The sequence below is a fragment of the Camelus bactrianus genome, chromosome 4 (assembly GCF_048773025.1).
Source record: "Camelus bactrianus isolate YW-2024 breed Bactrian camel chromosome 4, ASM4877302v1, whole genome shotgun sequence".
Taxonomy (NCBI): Eukaryota; Metazoa; Chordata; class Mammalia; order Artiodactyla; family Camelidae; genus Camelus; species Camelus bactrianus.
In genome coordinates this window covers 38,761,903-38,787,804 of record NC_133542.1, presented here as the reverse complement: position 1 = coordinate 38,787,804, position 25,902 = coordinate 38,761,903, and the positions used below count along the sequence as shown (strand labels likewise).

General features: G+C 37.1%; 1 protein-coding gene across 1 annotated transcript in view; it reads right to left on the bottom strand.

Annotated features, from left to right (window-relative positions):
- Positions 1-16,832, bottom strand: part of RORB (RAR related orphan receptor B) — a 175,902-nt gene extending 159,070 nt beyond the window's left edge. The window contains exon 1 of the mRNA XM_010952765.3: positions 16,053-16,832. Within this exon, the coding sequence (XP_010951067.2) occupies positions 16,053-16,059 (7 nt within the window). The 5' untranslated portion in view covers positions 16,060-16,832. The remainder of the gene's footprint in view (positions 1-16,052) is intronic.
- Positions 16,833-25,902: the final 9,070 nt, after the last annotated feature.

Sequence of the window (25,902 nt, the reverse complement as noted above, 5' to 3'; positions counted from 1 at the left end):
AACCTACTTACCTCCCCTCACCAAGACAAAATGATGGAATAGTAAATAAATAAATATTAAAAAATAAAATAAAACTGATGAATTGCTCTTTAAATATATTAATGGAATCTAAATATCAAAAGTTTTGATATCTATGTAGTATGTATCTCTCTAAATAAATCTACTTTTACTCAAAAAAGTTTTGATATCTATAGCACACATTTGAAAAGAAAACCATAAATAAGCTCTTACTTTAACAGAAAAATTTCAATATATATTTTTTCTCCTTAAATTCATATTTCCATGTCACCCCTCACCCTCCAGAGAATTTTATTCTAATGTCAAAATTTTCATGTTTGAAAATCTTTTATTAATCACCTGGCTATACTTCTCTGAAACAAAAAATACATATATATTTAAATTTAACATTCCCCCCACCATGAACATGAGTTCTGAGTGTTAACATTCCTTCCAGATTGATTTACTGTTATCATTATCACTAAATCACAGTCAATAAAAATTACACAATTATATTATAAATTTTACATTTACTAAACATAAAATTCAATATTTAAAGGAATTTCATCTCTTAATAAGCCAGATGGTTTTTTTCTCCCCATTAATTTTGGTACTTACGCTTGTCTGTTATTTACTACTAAAACGTAATGAGGTTTAGCATCACTTCTATTCCTATTTTTGTTTTTAGAAATGTTAAGTGTTGAAAAACGTATTCACGTAAACATGTAGGTGGAAGAGGAACTAATTTTGCCATAGTAGTTCAACTCACTTCTTTAAATTCCTTCTGAAATGTGTGCCTCAAATCACATAGCATTCTATCATCAAAAATTATTTTTAATAATGTATAACTGACAATTTTATAAGGTCTTCCTTCAATTTTCTTGAAAGTTAAAAAACAGGAAGCCACTTGACTTGAAAAAGGGTGTTTTGCCCCTTCATTAGAATTATTCACTTTCTCAGCATTAAAATCAATATTTCAAATTGTCCCTCTGTTGTAGTGCAATGGAAGTCTTTCTGTCCTGGGAACAATGACGTGAGCGAGCGCTTGGTCTTTCTTTTGTAGAGTCGAAGTGAGATTATCATGAAAGGGGAGGTGACAAAGAAGAACTGGCTTTCTCAGATAATACGAAGGAAAACTGAGGATCTGTAAAGTGATTCCATTAAAAAAAATTTTTTTTTATTGAAGTGGAGTTGATTTACAATGTTAGTTTCAGGTGTACAGCAAAGTGATTCAGTTATACATATACATACATATATATTTTCTTCTCAGATTTTTTAAATTATGTATTATAAGAAATTGAATATAGTTCTCTGTGCTGTACAGTAGATCCTTGTTATTTATCTATTTTATATATAATAATTGTATGTCAGTTAATTTCCAACCCCTAATTTATTCCTTCCCCGTCCTTTCCCTTTTGGTAAACATAGTTTGTTTTCTATGTCCATGAGTCTGTTTTAGTTTGTAAATAGAATTTATATATTTTTTTAGATTCCACATACAAGTGATCTCATATGATATTTGTCTTTCTCTGTCTGACTTACTTCACTCAATATGGTAATCTCTAGGTCCATCCATGTAGCTGCAAATGGCATTATTTCATTCTTCTGGCTGAGTAATTTTCCATTGTGTATATATACCACATCTTCTTTATCGAGTCATCTGTTGATGGACATTTAGGTTGTTTCCATGTCTTGGTTATTGTAAACAGTGCTGCTTATGAACACTGGGGTGCATGTGTCTTTTCAAATTATAGTTTTCTCTGGATACATGCATAGGAGTGGGATTGCTGGATCATATAAATGATTCCATTTAGAAACCCTCAATATATTTCTCAATCTTAGCACTGTGGATATTTTGGGCAGAATAATTATTTGTTTTGGTGGGGGGCTGTCCTGTACACAGTAGTACACAGTTTAGCAGCATTCCTGACTTTTACCTACTGGATACCAGTAGCATCTGTCCAATTGTGACAACCAAAAATGGCTCTTGGCATTGCCAAGTATCTTCTGGGGGCAAAATCACTACCAGTTTTGAACCACTGCCCCAGAGGTACGAATACCCACGAATAAAGACTACCTTAGCAGGGAACATCAAACTTGAATTCTGCCCTATTAGGTATCAACAGTTTCCAACAGTCCTATGAGTTTCCAACAGTCTTAAGGGCAAATGGAGATTCCTCATTCCAGAGCACAGGAATATTTAACATCTTCCCACAGCCCCACTGATAGGAATCAATTCATCTTCCAGCTTCTTATATTCTGAGACCTAAGTATGTCTCTATTGGTGTTCTTCAACATCTAGGGATTAAAAAGCCCACTGGGGTTGTCAGGAGATAGATATGGGCTAATAAAATGAAGGTAGAATGAAGGCAAGTTGATTAATTTTTCAATATGAGCATCCTGATCTTTCCTTTAACATTTGAAGTAATATATTTCTGACATTAAAATGAGCCTTCAGAGACAAAAAGGGCAATGTTAACCTGTTCTTGATAAGAATTTAACAAGGCAGAATCCTTTCTTTCCCAATGATAAAGTTTTCTTTTTTACTGAATATTATTATTATTAATAATATCGCTATTTCCAGTACTTGTGAATTATAGCATACAGCTTGCAAGAAGACTAGGCTCTAAGCTCCTTTGAGGATGGGACTGAATTTTATTCATCCTTGTATCTTCAACATTTAGGAGAGTGCCTGGTGCATAATAGGTCATCGATAAATGTTTGGTGATGACTGAGTGAACAGTCGTGCAAATATTAAGTTTTTCTCAATGAGTCATTAAACTTTCAACCTTAACCCTATTATCATACTAGCTGACCTCAGGCAAATGGATAAGCTAAAATACAGTGAGTCATAGATAAAGGACAGCCTTACTACTATCCCAGAGTAACTGAGGACTCACTATGATACTTACCTACAGACTAATCTACAGAGAATGTATGGAAAATTTTAAAAGTGCAGAAAAAGCAATGAGAAAATAATTACCTGATATCTTACTATCTCGAGGTAACATTTAACATTTCTATATGTTTGCTTCAATTTCTTTTTTATGCAATTTTATATAATTTGGATCATATGGTATATACAATTTTGCATTCTAACTTCTTATTAGTCTTTAGGTTTAGTGAAGTCAAGGATGCTTTTTCTTGCTCCTCATTTTATCCTTAGAGCCTAAAACTATTGTTGAGTACAGATAAACGTTTAATACCAGTGAAGTGTATTAACTTTACACTAGTATAACAGTGAGTACATACTAAATGAAAGAGTGCTATAAAGAGCATTACAACAGAGCTTCCCTACGTTGTTGAAAATACCAGAATGAGGCTACAAGAAGTCGTTAGGTATAAGACTTTAGGTATAAATTCTTTTGATGCTTAATTTATTTCCTTTGGAAAGATTCCCAGAAGGTGAATTACAAAGAATATGATTATTGTTAAAGGTTTAGTCTCAATGATTGTACCAATATAAGTACCTACTACAGAACATGAGGGTGTCCAGTTCATCACACCCTGCTGTGATTTGACAGGTGAAGATACCACTAATATTGCTTTAATTCTTTAATACGTGAAGTTGAGGGCTTTCTTTCCGACTGTTTATTAGCTATTTATATTTCCTTTTAAAATAAAACAATTGTTTATGTTTTGGGGGATTGTTTTTTAAGGTGTTGAAACTGCATTTTTAAACTGTTAAAAAGCACTCTGTTTATACTTTCTGGTTTCCTCTGGCTTAGCTACCCAGCGCACATTCCTATTTATACTGTTCCTGCATCTCTCCCAAGACTGCTGCCTGGGGTCACCCAGACCGTGCCTACAGAAGCTGGCTGAGAACTATACAGAGCGCTGAACACAGGTAAGGCAGCATTATAAATTTTACTTGCGATGACATTTGTAAAGAGATGAGACTGCACCTGTCAGCTCCTCCCAGGTTTACGGAATTCCTTTTTTAAATGTTTTCAGAATTTTCCTTAAGAGCAGTGACAGTACAAAGACTGACAGAATTACTGAGTATAAAGAAATATTCTGCTATTTCTAAAAGACAGAGCAAGCACAGAAGGTACTTTACATGAGGTAAAACAAAGAGAATCACCTGCGATATGCCTATAGTTTTTTTTCCAATGTGATATTATTAAATATACTAGATACTAAGTGTAAGGCAGCCCGGTGCAGATTCTGATGCAGTCCATTTTCTTTCTAATAGTATCTGTGGTCGAATTTAGTCGAGTTGTGGGAGTCAGGACCATTATATAATAAGATCAATTCGAGTCCTGGAGAATAAACGACAGGGTAGGGTTGGTGTTTCGAGCTATGTTTGTACAGCACAGCTTACACGAAAGAGGCCTGAAAAATCAATAACAGTGGACTAACAAATGTGCTTTTAAAAAATGTGAATGAACTTAAAGTGAAAGTACAAAAATTAACCATCTAAATATGACAGCTTGATGTAAGGAATATTATGTTTCAGCCAAAGTGCAAAACACATTCAACTGCAATATTGTTGAGGAGGAGCAGAACTCTGCATTTATCCAGAATTAATGTCAAATTTAATTGGTTTTCACTTTATATTGCTGGGCACAATTAGACATGGCACCCCCTTAATGTTGTCAAGGTTCTTTCCTTAAGAAAATATTTTATGCTTGTACAAAACGTAGAACTGAATAGGATAACAGGCCTTTGATACGAACGGTGTGCTGACAAGACTTTCAATCCCAGTCGACCAGGCAAAATTGATTAAACTCTGGTAAACGGTGGTATGCTAGACTATTCAACCCATTCCTTTGCTTGAAATATTTATGGCCAAAGACAGATAACCCTCCTCTTGGCAAACATAAAAGCGAGAGGAGAGAATTCACCAGCTGAGGGACAAATGAGTGGACTCACATTATGACTCTAAGGCAAGTGCAGGCTGGTTATTGAAGGAGGAGAAACTTCCTATTTAGACATTAACAGTCTTTATAGCTACTCCCCATAAAACCGTTTCTCTCCTTCAAGTAGATACAGATAGGTTAGGGTCTCCATGGAGGGGACATCTGTAAAAATCCTACAAAACTTTCTCTAAAAATTTGAGATCTCTATAAAAGGAGACATATTTGAATTTATGAAATTAAATTTTAGAATCTTCGAGGGAACAATTATGGTCACAAAAATTTCAACTACATGTAGTTTGACTCTGTTGTCATTTTTACTGAACAGGTTCTATCCAGAATCTGCAGATTTTCCCATAAATTTTGGTGGAAAGAAATTCAGAATCAATTTATTTCATTACAAAAGAACAACTTCTAAAACCAATAAAGTTAAGTTTTAATTTATTCTGATATAAGTGGCAGCCAGAATTGACTTTTAGTAATATTACCAACAAAACAAAACAAAACAAAACAAAAGCAACCAAAAAAGGTATTAATATGCTACCTTACTAGCAGTCTATCACTGATATTTCTTTTTTTTTAATTGAAGTATAGTTGATTTACAATGTTGTGTTAGTTTCTAGTGTACAACATAGTGATTCAGTTATACACATATATATATTCTCTTTCATATTCTTTTCCATTATGGTTTATTACAGGATATTGACTATAGTTCCCTGTGCCATACAGCAGGACCTTGTTGTTTATCTATTTTATGTATGGTAGTTTGTATCTGCTAATCCCAAACTCCTAATTTATCCCTCCCCTACCCCCTTTCCCCTTGGTAACTCTAAGTTTGTTTTCTATGTCTGTGAGTCTGTTTCTACTTTGCTATTACTGATATTTCTGAGCTGTCTTTGGAAAGATACCCCCAAAGCCCTGTTCCTTTGGTTACTTAACATTTTTTCTAATAACAAGAATGAGAATATATGTGCAAGATGAAGTGCTTAGAATTAAGTCATTTAGAAAGTAGTCAGCATTTAAAACAAACAGAACATTGGACCTTTTGTTTTAAATTTAACTTTAGAGCAAACTGATGAATAGGTTAGGATCTTAAAAATTTCTAAATAAATGTATCCAAAATATATATATTAAAAAAACAAATTATTATCAAGAAGCACGGCACCTTAATGACATGACATGTCTTTCCTGAACAAATGTTTCTCTATTCAACCAGACTGTGTGGCATTTGCTCATATTCAACAACTGTGGAAATTTGGAACAAGGTTTCTTCTCCTTTTTTAAAGAAAAAGTGTTTAATTCCTACGCTATGTGCCGGGGACAACTTATGTACAAACTAATAGGAGATGCCATGTAATAATTTTATTATTTGACCTGACAGTAATAATGATAGCCAGTTTTTCATTAGAGACTCTACATGCCTGAGTTCTTTAAACTTGTGTGTTATCGTTTGATTCTGGAATCTAGCAGCCAGCAGCTGCTGGATAGTAAATTACGACTTGAGTGTTCATTCTGGGTCAAGCTCTTTAATGAAACTTTTACTTGGGCAACTTGGAATATATGTTTTTATGCTAATCCAGTGTTATGGAATCTACATGAAGAACTCTCTCCATCCATGACTTGGACAGGTGAAATTGAACATATTTTACATGTGGTGAGAAATAAGCAGTTTCGATTATTTTCATTACACTATTTAGACAAATAAAAATAGTACTACCATCTGAATTTCATATCCTCAGAATCAATTACAGGCAAGAACACACACATTCTTATCCTATTTAACAAAATTGTCTTTAAATAGTTTTTTTATGGAAAGATCAGAATAGTGGTCTAATGTTTACTAAGTACTAAGCATATTTCCATAAAAGCCAGAGTAAAAAAATCTAGATTTATATTTTATATACATAGCATTAAAGTAAACTGCTGCTCTCCAAAGGTTCAATCTACATGTACCCCAAGAGAAGCACACTGGCCCAGCCATAACATTAAGTGGGTGTATGTGTCCACTGTCATATGACATACGACACCAGAGATGAGCACCAGAGAAACTGCAGTGAGAGGTCAGGGAGGGAGTGTCCAGAAAACCAGGTGCCTTATTTAATAACTGTTCAATCAAAGCTTCTAAAAGTTAGAGGGGCCTTTCGTGCCCTCTCTTCCAACCTTGCACTTTCTCAGAAAAGCCTCAAGAAATGGGGTCAGTCAGCCACTGCTTGAATTCTTCCAGTTCCATGAAATAAACAGATTAAAAATACAATTGCCATTATATTATCAGGGTATGTTGCAACAACAACAAAAAAGCACCATTCCTTAGTTTAATAAATTCCAGCTAATAATCAGCATTTTAAACAACGTATCTGTTTTTCAAGACTGAAAATGTATGACGATTCTTGCTCACTGTGTAGAAATTTGAAGATGAGGTTTATGCTAATGCGGAGCGTTATGACCAAGAGTGGCAGTTTGGCTGCCTGTTAGTCTCAAATGGTGACATTTATTTGTGTGAATTCTCCCCAGCCCAGGGTCTGGTTTTCAGCTTTGTAGGCTCAGAAACTTGATCTCACCAGTGTTTCAGAGTAGATTAGACCTCAGATCTCACCAGTGTTTCAGAGTAGATTAGACCTCAGGATGAGGATTCAAGTTAACAAGGCTCACAAGAGAGAATGTCTAAGACCAGAATGTCAAATTATCACTTGAAAATGAAGAGCTTAATTGTAAATTGCAGTGGATACTTTTTTTCAGCCTGATCAAGGATTTATCTATAGTAAATAGTGCTAGGATGAACACGGCCATAGCTGCTTCTCACACTCACACTTCTGTTACTATCTAGGACTTCAGAAATTTTCCTTCTTTAAATACGCTTAAGGGAGAGAATAGCTCAAAAAGTCAGCAAGACTATTATCTGTTGATTTTACAGTTTAGTTTTCACAGTTCAACCTTATATCCAAGTTCTTCGAATGGACAAATTTGAAGAATGCCACCATGGCCCTCCGACACTGCCGACAAGCCCTGTTACTTCAATGTAGTTCATTCTCCCTGATATCTGGTAATCTAAGATACTCTCTAGAGCAGATATCATGACTTTCAGGTAATACCTTAAATGTTAAAGAAAATGAAACTCAATATATATCAGCCATTTCCTTACTTTGCAAAGATCACCATTTCTCTCATAAAAACAAACGTATAAGAATACTGTTATTTTCTCATATTTTTTCCTAGCGATACTTTTTAAAAAACATTTTTTTTACAAGTTATGTTCTTCCCCACACTGGTAATTTTCTCCTTCCATACTCTTTTTGTAATTTAAGGATTCCTTTAGAGTTTTCTTTTTTTTAATTGCCACCTGAAAATTATTTTACTTGTAAAAATTTTATTTAAGAACAATACTACCACTTATTCCACATCAAGATACGTTCTTTTTGGAATGGTTCTACTTCCACAAACTAAATTTCACCTAGCACCAACTATAAAAGGCAACTGGGAAATACAAGAAACAATAATTTAATAAACCTTATTTATGATGAACAAATAAACCAAAAGATGAACTTCTATTCATCTGTAGAGGCCCATCTCAAATATCACTTCCCCTGTGAGAGCTATTCGGACATTCTGATCATGTCCTCACTGTATGCTCTGCTCTCGCTTTTACCATAGCTTTGACCTCACCGGTTCTCTATGCTTTATCAACTTGGGCATCCTTAGGGCTCAGTTCCACATCTCACTTTGAGTAGATGCTCAGTAAATCATAGGTAAATGAACGTGAGTCGCATACATTGCTATTAGTATATATATGGCTGCAGAAGGTGAAATCTTTGAGTCTGTCCCTTTCAAAATTAAAATTGAATATGGAAACATTTGGGAAGATGGTCTTTTTCTCATACTTGAGAGAATATCTTTATTTGGACTTCTAGAAATGAGTTGGTCAATGAGTTTGACAGTTTTCAGAATGGGGAGATTTAAGCTTAGTTGCTTCCAAATAAAAAGGAGAGAAATTTGTATTTTAAAATGATATTTAAAAAAACTAGTCAGAATAAAATAATTCTTTTTTTTTTTTTTTGCAGCCAGGAATACTCATTTATTTCATGCCAAGTAATGGTTATAAATGCCAAGGTCTTTTAAAAAAGCTTTTGCTGTTTCTTTTTTTAAAGATAATTTTGTGCCCCGATTCTGAGAATACTTTTGGTACTGCTAATTCAATATTAAAATATTGTATATCTGCTGTTGTCACATGATTGCAGCATAATCCTAATGAAATGCAGGTAATGATGTAACAGTCTTTAAAGAAGGATGGTTTTTTGGACAGTCATATGAAAATTTTAAAAACATAAGTTAAAACTGACTTATTGCAATATTCACTGGAAAAAAGCTTTACTATGAGATAAAATCTCTGTAACAGTTTTCTTTAAGCATTCCAAATCTTTCATATGCCCCACGGTACCATGATACTGGGTTCACATGAGTACAAAGTAATAAGTAGCCTAGTAACAAAAACATAATTCAGTAATCAACCAGATTATTTGCCCCCCTCTTTTTATTTTTTGCTGATGTCTGCAATTCCTCTGAATTTGAGAAATATAACCCAAGACCACATGATATGACAACTAATCACACACAAAAATGACACCAGTAAATACCCTTTCTAGTTAGGTAATTTACAAAGTCAGCACATCCAGCCAGTTAAAATACTCACTATGCAGAGGTGAACACACTTAAGTCAAAGCAAATTGCTTTTGCTCTCTTTTAAGAACGTGTTTTTGGGCAAGTTTTTAGTTTCATGTTTTGGCAAAAGGCAACATGTTTATTTTGACCTTTGTAAGAATGTGCCTAAGCCAAGAACACCCCAATTTAATTTTAAAACAAAATTTAGCATATCATTGTAATAATCATTATAGAGTAAATTCTATTTCTAATAGTTATAAAATAATCATTAACCAAGAAAAAAAATGCATGCTACACATTTAGTATAAAATACTATATACCTTCTAAGATTTATTTTTAAACGTTTCAAATACTTACTATGCAAGTTATTATAAATGTAGGTAAACTATATGCTGAATATTATTTTTAACTCCCCAGATAACCATTAATAAAATCTCACTTATTATGTAGACAACAAATCTCAGACTTGAAATATTGATGGCCACACAGATATATTTTAAAGGTGAACAGAGCAAGCCAAAATTCAAAGTGGCTTGCAATGCATAGATAGCATAATACTTTTGTGACACTGTGATTACAATATTTCCTTTCACAAGAAGCCACCCCCCCATGCCATTAGTTAACCACACGGTTATTATATTTAGCTTGATTCACCATAAATGCCGTTATAACACCTGTGGTTTCCCTCATTAAGAACTGAAATGGATGGGGTCAGGGGTTGAAAGGGCAGCATATGCGCTATGAAAGAACTAGTTAACATAGTCTATTATATTGGTGCACTGGTAAATCTCATTTCTATTCATCAGATGATTAGTTCAATCAATATTTATTCCTCTATGCTCCCTTTGTCTTGTGCTACAAAGGAGACATCCTTCAAATTCATGGCATAAGCCTTGTTATCTATGAATTTGTTGCTTAATTTGAGAGGGAATATTTTATTTATTTGGCAGTCCTGAATTCTTTGATTCCTCTTCTTTCTAATTATCATTAGACAGTAGAATGGAGTTTTGTGTAGATTATTTATAAATAAATGCTATTAACCGTTTCTTTTTTATGCAACTGAAGTACCACATGTATTCATTTCTTCTTTTTGAATGCGCTGGAAAGTTGTTTCTGTTTTTCTAAATATGTTTGAATTTGTAAGTCGGGATTGAAAGAAAAGAATGATTTTTCTCTCTCAAATATTCATTCTTCTTGTCTGAGTGGGTGGTTATAGGCATATACATATACATATTGTGTATCAGTGTGTACCAACAGACGCCTCCAAAGACTGCTATTATCTGCTAGGGATTCTGGTAAGTCAGAGATTCTATTCAAAGTAAGATAAATATTTGCAAGAAGCTGTAATTGGAAGATGATTACAAAATTACAGGAATGATACTTTATGTATAGAGTGCTCATTTTATCAAAGATCATTATTCATTACATTGCAAAAGATTTATTTCATTCATCTACTTAATTTCTGTCCTTTAGATAAGAATGGTTGGAATAGTAAAACTACATCTAGAATTTTAAAAAACTTATATTAATTATTAAGCACAATGTCCATTGCTAATATTTACTTTCTGTGTATTTTAACATCATGGTAAGATGTGTTGTTAATGTCAATTACATAAAATTAATGGCAATATAATTAAAGCCTTTTTTTGTCTTTACAGAATAGACACAGAAATGACTTAGTCTTAAGAAATTCTCTTCATGTTACTAGAATGTTAAAAAATATATTTAAGTCACCTTAATCGCTAATAACTTTTGTATTAATAACATACATGTTCATAACCTTTGATTTGTTTCAGTAGGGCCAGGTTTTGATGGTTTTAACTTTGGCATTATTTCTCCTATTTTCTCATATAATTCTCTACAAGGCATAGATTCCTCCAATGTACGGTGGCACTGATGTTATTGTTCACAATTTAAAACCTCACTTTATTTATGAATTTGCAGAACACCAGCAGAACCTCATATACAGAATTTTAAAACTTAAAAATTTACTAGGATAATTTTTAACTATGTATTAATTGAATGCTATAGTATATACTTTAGAGGTATATTATTCATTGCAGTGACAAAATCTAGTTAATGTGTTGTGATTCATACTGTTTATTTCTTAGGACTATTGTATCAAAAAGTATAAAAACTACATAAAGCTGAAAAAAGTTTTACTTATTTTTTACCTAGGAAAACTTCCTATATTGAATCATTTAAAAATTCTGGTGACAATTCTGTATACACTACTTTCAGAAAAAAAAGTAGGTATTATTATACAGTTTGAATGTCATTTTCATGAAGACCAGCCCTGAAACTTAGTATTTTCTTGGTGCTGAAAATCTTTGTTACTGTAAAATAAGGTTTCATGAGTCTGAAACATTTAAATTTAAAAAACAATATATTTGCTTTGCATATACACATGAATAATTGCTTTTAAGGTTGTTAACAGTTTAGTATCTAACAAATTATTACCAAAATAAGTAAATGTGGGTATTCCTTTTGATTGAGTATGAAATAAACATATCATTTATGTTAAAATAAAACTTCACACAAACCACTTTAATAATGATGCAAGAAATCCTTTAAGGGTTTTCTAAACAGTACAGCAGATTATACTGTTGTTGATGGAAAATCCAGGACTTCTGAGTTTTAAATGAATGCTACAAAGGAGTTTTAATCTTGTTTCCCCCATGTTTATGAGGCCTGCTTCTCAAAATTTTCTCTATTTCCACCTGGGTTTCCCAATTCCTGATTATCTGAATATAGAAAAGTTAAAAGCCTTAGTGGGTATTAATATATATCCTAGAAGTCCAGTTTGTCAAGCACTTCTGTGTCAAAATACTTGTTACAAATTCACTCAGGATGTTGGGGGTAGGGGGAAGAGAGAGTCCCAAGATGTAACCAGCTGAGAAAAGAAAATTTTTTTCTAGCTATATATGTTTCAATAATTTAGGATTTTTCTTTAAACTGTCTGAATGTTTACTTTTCTTGGAAAATACAAGACAGCTTACTGATAATTACTTAACAAACAATTGTTAATGGCTACTGACAGAGATGTCCTTCCAGCAATGGTTTTTAATTGTGGGAGGTGGAATGCTGGTTAGAAACTGTTAATTGGAATATTTGGAAGAAATTCAGGTCTAGAACTTGTTTAGGAAATTTCAAGGCCTGGCCAGCAGAGATCCAAACTTCCCAAGGTTTGCCATACCTCTGAGAGCAAGCTGCTGCTTTTCTAAAGTTAGGAGTTCATAAAAATTAACTACCTGAAAATAATAGATGAAAACTGGGCTTTAGAAAAGCCAAGCCCCATCCTTGTTTACAGCAAGCATAAAACCAGATTTCTAATCCGCCGGAGCCACAATCACCTATTGATTGCCACGACATCTGTGCCCCTGTTTTTGGAAGCAGGGTTTTCTGCGGAAGCAGGGCTGAAAAATTCGACCATTTCCGTGCCCCCATGTAATAAACAGCTGGCAGGCTTCTCAGGAAAGTCTTGAAACCCACCCCCCCACTTGTTTCTCACCTGTGGGCGGACCCAATTAAAAGTCCTCCCTTCTCCATTCAGAAGTTATTCCTTTCAATACTGCAGTCTACGAAGTAGCATCTTTAGACCTCATGTGGTTGGTACCCTCTAGCAGACAAAGGGTGAAATGATTTGTGCGCCACCAAATACAACCTTCTCCGCCGCAGGCCGGACGAGAGTAAACCCTCATGCTCGACCAGACTCAGTTCAGCCGTGGGGCAAGACAATGACCTGAAGATCCTAGCCTCTTAACCCCTTACTTACCCTAGAGCTTTCCTCGGGATAGCCTCTTAACTATCCTAGACCTGGAGGGGGCGCGGGGGAAACTGGGGGTCCTGGGTGGCTTTGCTGGTCCCCCGGGCGACCACTCAATACTGGACGAAGTTTGCGTCGCACAAAGCGCCCTGACTCAGGAACGTTGCCAAATGCATACACCGTGGAGCTGAGGCTGTGGTACAGGCTGGGACCACCTGGGGATGAGGTGTATGTACGCGGGCGCGCGCGCGCTTGCACATGTAATGTATAGGGTAAAATGGAGCGGGCACGCTGTAAAAAGCCGAGTTCAAAAACTGTCCCCTCCCCAAATATAGGCTGCTTAGTAGCCCAGGCACAAGAAAGAGCTGATTCATTTTCGCTCTCTCACTTCTCAAGTTCACACTCAAGTCCAACCCCTGACTCCCACAATATGTCTGAGTAGCCTGGACCTTTTCTCCATCCTTAAACAATCACTCCTGATGACACGGGAGGGCAAGGTTTGTAGGAAATGTGCAGAGATGGCAGAGGAAAAACAGTAAGGTATCAAGAAAGGGGAGTCCAGGAGGTAGAGAAGATTCTGCCACCTTTTAAGTTCACTTTTTCTCTGGCGCGTGCCCGCAGGCCGCCTGAGAGCCGCCTTACGTTAGAATCCACTGGAACGGGGTGGGGTTTCAAAAGGTGAGTAGGAGGCAAGCACCAGGCTTTCAACCTTTCAAGCTTCTGGAGTCCTGAAGTGGGCTTCCCAGCGAATCCAAACTGTCGCCGGTAAACTGCTCCTTCAGGAGTAGCGCGATCAAGCTACAACCCACTCTTGATCCACACTCCTGTTTTCTACAATTTAAGGGGAGAGTGAGCAGCTTTTGAGCCCCAGGCCCTAGTGCCGGGTTGGAGCTGAGGTGGCGCGTGTTTTCGGACCTTCAGAACTTAAGGACCCGGCCATTGGAAGAATATTGATTGGAGGGGATGAAGTAGGGAATGGACGAACTGGCTGCCCCAGATTGGAGCAGGGAAAGCTGAAAAGAGAGTGGATGGTGGTGAGATGGGACAGAAAGAGAGTAACAAAGACCAGGGCATCTCTCACTTAAAGGTTCTGTATCCGTCAATTGTCCAAGTATAGTTTCCTGAAAGAATATGGGCAGTGGAGCACGTGACCCGCCCCCCTCCTCAACCGGGACCCTAAACTGGAACCAGTTCGCACTCAAGGGGACCCCACTACCAGTGTGCAGGTCCATCAAGACCATCCTACTAGGATGTCCCTGTCCCTTATCTTCAGCTACCTCCCTCCCACCTACCTCCTTGGAAGGCCTCTCTGTTCCTCCTCCTCTGTCCCTTTCCAGACACATCCCAGCGCCTAGCTGGCTAACCGAGTCTCTGCCCTGGCGTCCAGGCTGGGAGCTCTCTGGTAGCAGAGCCCGGGGAGCATGCCCATTTCCCCTACTCTGGGGGCTCCTAAAGAGGTATTGGGAGCGTGGGTGGGAGGTGAATACAGCGGAGTGGAAAGCGGTAAGTGTTTGCCCTCCAAGTTCTTCCTGCCTAGTTCACCTGTCGTGCGGGGTCAGAGATGTACGAAGGAAGGTACGGAGTTGGTCGTTTTCAACTTCTTGTTGCCAGGACTCGGAGGGACAGGCGAGGAGAAGAACCCCCGACCGCCCTGCCGCACAGCAAGAAACGCAGAATGACCAAGAAGAAAAACTGGGCGCTGGGGGGGGGGGGGCGGGTACTCAGAGGCTTGCACTTATCCCGCCGGCGCGGGGATACCCAGCCCGCTCTGCTAGAAAAGAGTGAAGTTGTGGCCAAGTAGAAAGTAGAGGAGAGCGGATATGGGCACAGCGCGCAGAAAACCTTAAGGTCCCGGCCGCAGGGGAGGAGACGGACAAAGTGACTCCCTAAAGCAGGCCAGGCCATCCGCTCGTGGGCAGCACAAAGTGCAGCTGGAGCAGGTGTCTTGCCCCTGTCCCCGGCGCGTCGCCCTGCAGCTGCCAGCTCGTCCCGGGGACTCGTCGCCGTCGCAGCCAGGGTCCCGACCTGAAGGTTCACACAGCACCGCCTCCCGCAACGGCCCTCTGACAAAAGAGCCTTCCCACCGCGGGTAGCGCGGGCTCTTCAATCCTCTGGAACTTTCTCTGCACAACTTTTTCAGGGTGGCGCTCGTCTCTCGGCCGCGCAGGCTCGGGCACGCGGACCTGGCCAGGGCGCAGCGCCGGCGCCAGGGACCCGGCAGGGGACGATCCCCAAATCCACGTCTAAACCCACGACACCGCCCCCTCTGCCTACCACTCCCACGAAGGGACATGTCAGCCGGCCTGGACGCTGATGGTCCTCATAACCTTGAGATCCTGTGCACCCGCTCCGCCGCCTGTCCTTGCGCCCAGCGCGTCAAACCCTGCCGGCGACCGCTGTGCGCCTGGCGCTTCCAGCGGCTTCTGCCTAGAGGCATCTCTCTGCCGCCTCTCCCTCCATCCAGCGTCCACTTCCGCACCTTAGAGTGACACCCCAAAATGGTTCAGTGCAACTCAAGGACTTTGAGGAAGCAACTGGCGTCGCCCCACCCTCCAAAAAGCGCCTTCCTGCGGCCCTCCAGAACTCCCGAGAGGCATCAACACCTTCCCACAACTTTCTACGCCCAGGCCATTTACAGCCCACCTGCGAACGCGAACTCGGGAACTGCGCCCCACCAACCTCTTTCCTCTTCTGCAGGGTGCTCTCCCCTCCCCCATCTCCCATCTGGCTGGAGTTGGTCGGACCTGGGGAGACACGGCGCCCGCGGGCTCGCTTACCTCGCATGGTGTGGCCGCTCTCCCTCTCCGCGTAGTCATGAAGCTGCTCCCAGACCGAACCCCGGAGAGCCCCAAAATCCCGCTCAGCACGAGTGAAGAAGGTGGTCGGCAAAGAACTGCTCCGCCGAGAAAACCATCCCTTTAGGCGGACGCCGTGGCCGGAGGGTGACGTTTGCCGTCGCCGCCGCTGCTGCTATGTTAACAGTTTTGATGATGGTGGTGGTGACTGTTTTGATGGTTGTTTGGTTGTTTGTTTGTTTTCAGGAAGGGTGAAAAAAAAATTTGCTGGCTGGCTGATGCCTGGGTTTTGTTTTGCTTTTGTTTTTCTTTTTTCTTTCTCTCCAATGTGCTTGCTTTTTAAAAATGCCACCGCCTCCGGCTTAGAAGATTTCTTTTGTGATCACTTGGACTGAGGAGGAGGAAGGGCAGCAGCAGGAGGAGGAGTTGTTGGTGGTTTTGTTAGTTACAAAGAAGAGGGAGAGGAGCACGGGGAAAAAAAAGGAAACAGAAAGAAAAGGAAGAAAGGCGGTGTGGATGGCAGAGCATGTGCGTTTTCACATGACATCTGTGCCTGTTAGCGGATCCACAATGTGAATTTTCACTGTTCAGTTACAGGGAGGAAGGGAGCGAGAGAGAAAGAGAGGAGAGAGATGGAGAGAGAGAGCCGAGAAGGGGCTTATACGAGAGGGCGGGTTTGGCTGGGACTTCCAGGCCCCGCCTCCTGTCAGCGCCGCCGCCAATCATCGCCCGGCAGCTCTTGGAGGGGCTGGGACCACGGGGGACCCGCTTGAAGGCGAGGGGCGGGGGTTAGGACACTGGAGCCGAAGGCGGCAAGGGCTGGAACTGGGCTTAGAGACTGTCCGAACTGGGCGAAGAGAGGGACCGATTGAGAGTCGGACAGATCTGCAGGTGACATTCACTTCCGACTCCAGGAGGAGGGAAGGGGCACTGACCAGTCCTTCGGAGGGGAGGGACGCGGGGTTCCCCAGGTCCGTCGTTGCTTCCCTCTCTCTCAAAACCTTCGGGGCCGGGATAGTTAGTTTTGAATTTATGGCATCTCTCCGAAGAGTCCTTTTTCCGTAAACTACGCAGGTCTGGCAAGGGGTTCCCGGGCTTGACCCATCAGTTTCAGTGCTTCCACTGAATGCAAATCAACTTCCATCACTTTGAGCACAACTAAAATGCAGTCCCATGCAAGTAGCTGTCCGCGTCCTTTAAAACCATCTTTCATATGCTTCCTGCTTCAGTCCTAAAAACAAAATAAACAAAACAATGAGATCCCTTCTTTGTTTAAATATTTTAAAATTTTATAATGCTTTCTTTTGTCTGAGAAATAGATTTTTATTAGCTCCTGGAGTTGCTAATAAGCCGGATTTGGGCCACAGACTCAAGGATAACAGCCCCAGTTGGCGGTGTGGCTACCTTAGTGGTGTAAGGCAAAGGGCTGAGGCTAGAAGGTATGACTGTGTGCTGGTATTGATTTGAAGAAGGTGCAGGACTTCAGGAGGGAGGAACTGTTTATTTTATTTGCTATTAGAAGACACTTGTCTGTTTAGAGGCGATTGGTAATTAAGTGGTGGGTGAAAATCATCCTCTACGTATTTATTGTATTCCTTAGGTGAAAATCATCATCTATGTCCATTTATTTGTATTGTGGCAAAAATCTAATGCATATGTCAAAACTGTTCTTTATCAAGTTTGCCTTTCTCATTGTACATATTATATAGATGATCACATCTACTTCTCACAGTAGGGAACTTTGTAAATACTTTGATTAATTGGTCACCCTGAAAGACAGAGAGGTGAAAAAATTTGCCTCATCTCCTCAGTTTTAAGGCATTGAGGCTTCTATGCATTAGCATACCTGTTGGAAGAGCAGGCCTCATCATCATTTAAATATCTGAATGATTTGACTTTTACTGGTTTTTTTTAATATTATGTCATGTAACACAAAGTGCAAAGTAGAATTGGCGATTATTTAATTAGATCACTACTCTGCCAAGTAGTTTTTTTTTCCCCCTTGATTAACTTAAAACTGGATTACTTTCTGACTCTTCACTAGTATTAAATTGACTTAGCCCTGCTGTATGCCCTTTCATTTGCAAGCCAATGTGTAATTTGGAAAAAATTTACTATTAAGAATGAAAGTTGATTGAGTCTTTAATTAAATGAAATGAACAAAAAGAAGTTACTGTTCAGAATAGTTATTCTCTTATAAATACCTTTCCCCTAGATTTGTAATTGACAAAGTAGTTAATCTTTTAAGATAATATTTAAGGCTCCCTGGTTTTATCATTTTTAATCAAGTAAAATATATTCATCATAACTACATTAAAGCTGCACTAAGTTATGCCTAATTTAGTTGCTTCATTAAAAATTACTGAATATAAAATAGTCAAGAAACAAATTGTGACTACATCATCTTAATTTTATGTGCTTCAAACAGAGACACAGGAATATTGAAAATGCCAAAGCCTTTGTAAACATTATAATTATTACTGTCATTATTTTAGACTTCTATTTCTCATTAAAGATTTTGGAATTTCAAAATTTAAGAATTTTAACTCTTTCATCTAGTCTTAAATTTCCAAGCATTTATTGAGTTCTGAAATTTCTTTTCACTGCTGTAATAGCTGTAATTATTTAAGAAGAGAGTTAAACATATATTAAAAGTTTTTTTCTCCTCCTATGTATTTTTATATATCCTTTGCTTTGTGGGTTCAAAGCATACCTTTGCTTAGAACTATAGCACTTATTTTTAATCCCTCCTGAACACTTTTGAAAAAGCTGTTAATTAGAAATAATTATGTTACATCATTTAAAAAAAAACTGTATATATTTAATTATATATACATATATGGTGGTGCAAAAGTATCTATTTTCTCTTTTAGAGTGGAACAAATAAATGTTGATCATTGGTTATAATATGGTAATCTGGGACATGTGGGGTCTTTCTAAAAATTTAAAAACCTATTTCCTGAGTGTTTCTAATAACTTTCAAATTATTTCAACTGAATGGAACCTATTTATGTAAAATAAATATTCAGGATTTAAATGAAAGAAATCAGCATATTACAAGGAGTCACAAAATACTTCTGTATAATATGATGTTTTTGTAACCTAACTGCCAGGAAATATCTATATTTCAAGTAGCATAATAATAATACATTAATATAACATAAAGTTCAGTGTCAGGAATTTTATTTGAATGATTATGGAACTGTCTGGTTTCCTATAAGCTTGAAACTCTGCTTTTGGCTCTGGGCCTAAAGGATGTTCTAAGTTGATAGCTAAATTTTGATAAATGTAAATGATAATCAGTAAGTCACATAGACTATACTCAATCTCAAGAACTGGTATAATTTCACTTAGGCTTGCCTGCTTACCTGCTTCCCCCACATATCACCACACCTGAGGTTCAGCTGTATGCCCATGGAGTAATAATGACAAGAAATACCCTGACAGATGCAAAGATTTAATATGAGTGAACCAGTTAGGATGACCATGGCATTTAGGAATATTTCAATCCTGAAATGCTTGAACCAAAATAGGAAGAAATGGTTCATTATATTCTGAGCTGGTCAGTCTATATATAGAGACTGCTTTAAATAACTATGAATCTTGGGGGGATATTGGCAATACTGATAAGAATATTATATTTAGAATGACTAAAAGATTGGGTGTTTTTAGCCCAGTTTAGGGACACTGTGTGGCTGTGAAAGTTGAAAAAGAGGTATAAAGGTGCCTTTAAATATTGGAGAAGTCAGAAAAATACAGGGACTTTTAACGTTTGAACCTACCGAAAATGTAAAGGGTGAGGTACTGAATTCCCTATTGCTGAAGGCATCTGAGAAAACTGAATGAAAGACTGGTAAAGATGCTCAAGTATACAGATTTCTCTACCAGGCTGAAGACTGTCCAGACTACCTCAGATATGTTCTATAACTAAGTGTGGTCACAGGTAGGCAGCAACCTCTGCCCCAGTGGCTGCAGCAGATACGCTTCCTACCTGAGAACTAGCCTCCTTGAGAGCAGGGTTAGCATTTCCCCAGAGTCTGGAGGAGCTCCTGGTACTTTATAGGTGCTTAGTAATTATTGGTTGAATGAATCCTTTCTACTCTTTTGTCCTCTGGATGCGAACCAGAAATGTAGCAAAGATCTGAATAAGAAGATCTCTTCTTTCTTAGTTCCTAGTGAATAGGAGAGAGAGGGAGAGGGAGTGAGGGGGAAGGGGAGAGGTTTTTGTTGTTGTTATTTGTTTTGTTTTTTGCATTTTAAATTGTCCTAAACTGGGGTGGAAAAAATGATGTTTTGGGTTTGGCTATGTAATTACAAAAGAAAGCAAAATCTAGTTATTTTTATATTTATTACTATTGTCGATTTTATTCCCAAATGGACAGTCTTCATAACCTTTTAGTACTTTAAGTGCTGTTTCATTTTAAAGTATGGATGCAAATTCAACAGGTTTTCAGAATGAAAAAAAAAGAGCAAATACTAAAAATGTGTAGCTTGTGCTTTTTTGCAATAAATTGAAGAATGTTAAGGATCAAAACAAAATGAACCCCAAGATGTGGGGTAAGAGGTAGGTAAGGAAGAGGACCAATTTACAGGACAGGAAAAAAAGCTAAGATTTATTACGTAAGTCAAATGATCTATCAGCCTATCTAATTTCTATTTCTTAAAAGAGCCTACATGGCATGTATTATATCATATCCCCCTCACACAGTTTTTTTTTTTTAAATAGATAAAGGAACAGAGGCTTAGAAAGGTTGAGCAAATTGTATAAGATCACAAATCTAAAAATGCTGGATCCAGGATTCAAATCCAGATATAGCCACTAAAATGTAAATTCTTTGAGTGCAGGGACTTACTTGATTCTATTTTTTTCAGTGCCAAATCCCCAGAATCTAGAATCTTGCTTGGCGAATAGTAGATGCTTAAAATACACTTGTGAATGAATAAATCAACATTTAAACTCTTGTCCACTGCACGTTACTATATGCTCACACACTCTATGATTGAAGCTAGTTATTTGCTAACTGCCATTAAATAAAGAACAGTGAATTCTGACTTTAAAAATAAAAGGAAACACCTTATAATGGCCTATAATGAAAAAGAATATGAAAATGAATATATATATGTATAAATGAATCACTATGCTGTACACTAGAAATTAAGACAACCTTGTAAATCGACTATATTTCACTTAAAAAAAAGAAAAAAGGAAACTGTGAAAAATTTATGTAACAATTATCTAACGCCTGATTCAGGTCCATCACTGAGTCTATGATACACTTTTGTAATAAATATTTCAGGGCATAGATACTGTGAGCCTGAATTAAATTGGCACGAGTAAAAATGAAAAAAAAATTACTCTAGAATGAATTCAGATGTGTAAGAAAGCTTAGCCAAAAAGCTGGCAGGAGATACATTAACATTTTAATAGTGGTTAACTGGAGGAATTAAGAGAATGGGGATTATAACATTTTGTGTCATACATTTTGTACTGTTTGATTTATTTATAAGAAGTAAGTATTACTCTGTATGTGTACATGTGTATGTGTAATGAAAAAGTTTTTTCAAGAGGACCAGAAGTGGGAAAAAAGATTAGTATAGGGAACTCCCCTTACCAAATGTACTCTAAAGTCATTCCAATAAAAGTAGAACATAGTAGCACAGAAATAGATAGATAATGAAGCCTATCAGAGCATATAGAAACTGATTTAAGACTATAAGGGTTTTATATAAAAACCAAAGTGGGATTTCACTTCAGACTGGAAAATATGATGCATTTTAATGTGATGGATAATGCTAGATTTCTCTCTCAGATCATATACAAAAATACATTTCAAATGGATTAGAGGTTTAAATGACATGTAAGTAAATATATAAAATAATAGAATTACATTTTTGTGTATATTTATGTAATGGTTTGGATAGGGCAAGCTTTCCTAAATTAGTAAACCCAGTTTTTATAAGGAAAAATTAGATATATTTTCCTATACACAAATTAAAAAGTGAGTATTTTAAATGGCAAAAGACCCCCAAAACAAAGCAAAAATACATACAATAGGCTGGAAAAAAATTTTGCTGCCCAAAAGGTTAATAGTCTTTATAAAGTAATGTATAGAAACTTATAAATGTATAGGAGTTAGACAAAAACCTCAAAACTGGAGTTGGTAGAGAAGAAGGGAAGCTGCTTAGCGGATAATTTTTTTTTTAACTTGATGATTTTTGCTGCAAGTGAACAACTTCTCTTTCACGATTTTATCTCTGTTAATGCTGTTGGAAAGTTTGTTTCCAGATCCCTTGACAATATTTAAGATAATGTCTTGTGTGTTTATTAAAATATGAATTAAAATGCAAATGTAATATTTTATATAACTTCACCTTAGCTGTTGATACACTGAAAAATCATCTTCAATTGGCTACTAGTCTCTATATTCCTGTTTCCTCATTCGAAGCTACTGTGCCTCTCCTACCCAGATGGGTAACATGTTCTCAGAATTTGTCTCTATACCTCCATTTCTGCCCCTTACCCCATCAATTTTCCAAATGGCAGTTAGAGAAGAGTTTTTAAAATGTAACTCAGAAAATCAATATTCCCCTGCTAAAATATTTTAATGTCTTACTATTGCATTTAGAAAATAACCCATAGTCCTTTCTTTGGCTTGGAAGAGAGGGTTACTATATATTCTGGTTTGCTGCGGCACCCTGCGTAATTGTCAGAAATGCTGCCTTTCATTCTCAAAAGTTTTCCAGTTTGAGCAATATAAAATATAGTTACCCTAATTATAAAACTCTGCTGGCTTAAGGTTATGTTCTCAGAGAAATCGTCCCTCATCAAACCACTTAAAAGAGCCCTCACTGATGCTTCTTTTTCTTTTTTCTTTTTTGGTAAAGGGGAGGTAATTAGGTTTATTTCTTTATTTTTTTAGAGGAAGTACTGGGGATTAAACCCAGGACCTTATGCATACTAAGCACACACTCTGCCACTTTGAGCTATACCCTCTTCCCTATCTCAGTGATAATTATCAGAGCACCTCTTTGTGGTTTTTATAGCACATATCAAATTTATGATTCTTTATTTTTCTTCTCTTATTATCACCTAATGAAGGAAACAGATTCATTTATAGTTAATATTATCATTAGCCCCATGAGGGAGAGACCATGTCTCTGTTATTTTGCATTATGTTCAGGGACTAGTAGGATACCTGACATTTAGCACATGCTTAATAAAAGTTTGTTTAGTGAATCAATTCTTGGACTAATTGTTAGGACTTAAGTGATGTAAATAATACTTTTTTTTCTCTTTGAAAATTTGTTTCACATATTTCCTATGATGTCCCCATATCTCATTATGGCCTCATTTAAAAATGGATGGGATATTAAGGTTTTCTTTTCAAGAACATTGAGATATATAGTGATGATTAAGGATATCAATTTTGGAGTAAAAGAAAACAACAACAACAATAAACAAAAATTGTTTTCTCATCCCAGATCTGGTATTTTCAATGTGAGCTGGTATGTAACCTGCCTGAAACGCAGTTGAAAAAAAATATATATATATACATATAAAATAGGGCTATAAAACAAAGTCAAAAGGATAAAATGAGATATAATATCATAATGCTTAGCAAATCACAATCATGCAAAATCATCAACTATTGATAATTTTTATTATTTTCTTGCAGAAAATCTGTTTCATAAATTAGCAACAGCACATTTTTCAAGCCAGGTCAATTAGATTTTGCTTGTTCATCACACTTTCCAGCTACTTCTGAGCAATCAACGAATGCACAAAATATAAACTAATTTAATATTTACCACACTATTAGCTGTTTTCAACTTGATTTTTCCTAATCCTTTTATTATACTTCCCCCACCTTGCTTTCTTATTTTGAATTAATTATTTTGGAACATTCCATGTCTCCTTCCTGTATTGGCAGGCTGGTTACACATCATTTCACTATTCTTTTAGTAATTCCCCCAAAGAGTAAACATGTGTTCTTGGATTGTCATGATGAAGATAAATTAGTTCTCTTACCATATTCCAGTCAATGCTAAGACATTAGGACATTGAACTCTATTAAACTTCCCCAACCCTCTGGGTGCGATCTGTATTATTATTTTCATGTAATTTAATTTTATATACATATTTTAACCCCCTTAAATATTATTGTTACTTTGTACAGCCAGTATTCCTTCAGATTTGCTCCTAATTTGGCCTATATCACTTTCTTCTGCATTTTGTGTTTCCCTTTGGGATCCTTTTCCTTCTGCCGGAAGAACTACTTTTAGCATGCTCTGCTGCTGTTGAAGAATGTGATTAGCCTTCAGTGTTCTAGAAATTTCTATGTTGCTTCACTTCTGAAAGATATTTTCACTAGTTGCCAGATTTTTTTCCCCCCTATACCATATTCAAGTCATTCCATCATCTTCTGTCTTATGTATTTCCTGTTGAAGAGTCAGTTCTCAGTCTTATGGTTGTTCCTTTGAAAATAATGTATCCTCCTTTTTGGGTTCTTCTGTGATTTTCTCTTTGTCTTTGGTTTTCAGCTGTTTTACTGTGATGTATGTAGGTGTGGTTTTCTTTTCAATTACCTTGACTGGAGTTTGGTGCACCTCTTTAACCTGTGGCTTGATAACTTTTCCTCAATTGGAAAATTCTTGACATACACTCTTAAATATTGTTCTTGCCTCCTTCTGGAAGGAGATGATGTTCTATGTATGTTAGAAATTTTCACTGTGTCCCATATGTCCCTTTCGCTCTTACATGTAGTGTCTATCCTTTTTGTCCTTCAGTCTTCCATTAAGGTATTTTGTACTTACCTAATTTCTAGTTCACTGATTCTTTCCTCAGCTTTATCTAGTCAAGTTTGTTGTTAAACCTATTTATTGAGTTCTTTGTTTCAGTTATTGTATTTTTCCAGTCCTTGAATTTCTATTTGGTTCTTTTCTATGGGTTCCTATTATCTGGTAAATCCTCCCTGTTGTCATCTATTTTCTCGAACATATGGACATACAATTACTTTAAAGTCCATGTCTGATAATTCCAGTACTGGGTCATCTGTTAGCTTTATACATTGTTGATTTATTCTTCAGAATTTTTAAACTGAAATTCTGGACACAGTCTGTAGTTATAGAGTCTCTGGGTGTTCTGAATGTTACTTTCATGGTAGGATTTACCTTTGTCCATTTCAGAAGGGGTTAGAATGGACAAAGAAAACAGACGTGAAGACAATTTTGAAGACTTGAGTTTGAAAAAAGAAATTTGTTGAAAGTCATATACACAGACCAAATGACTCAGAGCATTTTCCATTAAGATTAAAGATTACTTGCCAAATATCAAAATCGTTACTGGTATATCACTGCATGTTTACAATATCACTAAAAGCATCACTCTGTTTTCAACTGGTTTATTACAGTCATACCATTTCTCAACACAAAATGTTGTTTTCATCTCTTCTGTTGCTCAAAAAGAGTAGGTGGGAATCTGCATTTTGCCTTTTAAGATGTGAGATCTCATGCTCAGTACTTACTATCACGTATTTTTTCCTTGAAAGAATACATAGCTAACTGCAGCTACTTTAGGGACTAAGATTACAATCACCATGCCCCTCCCTTAAAATGAATCCATGTACATGCCATGGGATTGCCCAGTTTGAATGCCTGGCAGACCTGGGGCCTGAAAGCATTTTGATAAATGATGCACATACATAATTTGAAAATCTAAAGTGCATTGGCAGAGATCAGGAGATGTTTGCGTTAATGAAAGCATGATTTTCTGGATCAAAGCAGACAAGGAAGGCCTAATTCTCTCAGATGAGGAGGGCTGCAGAATCTGTTT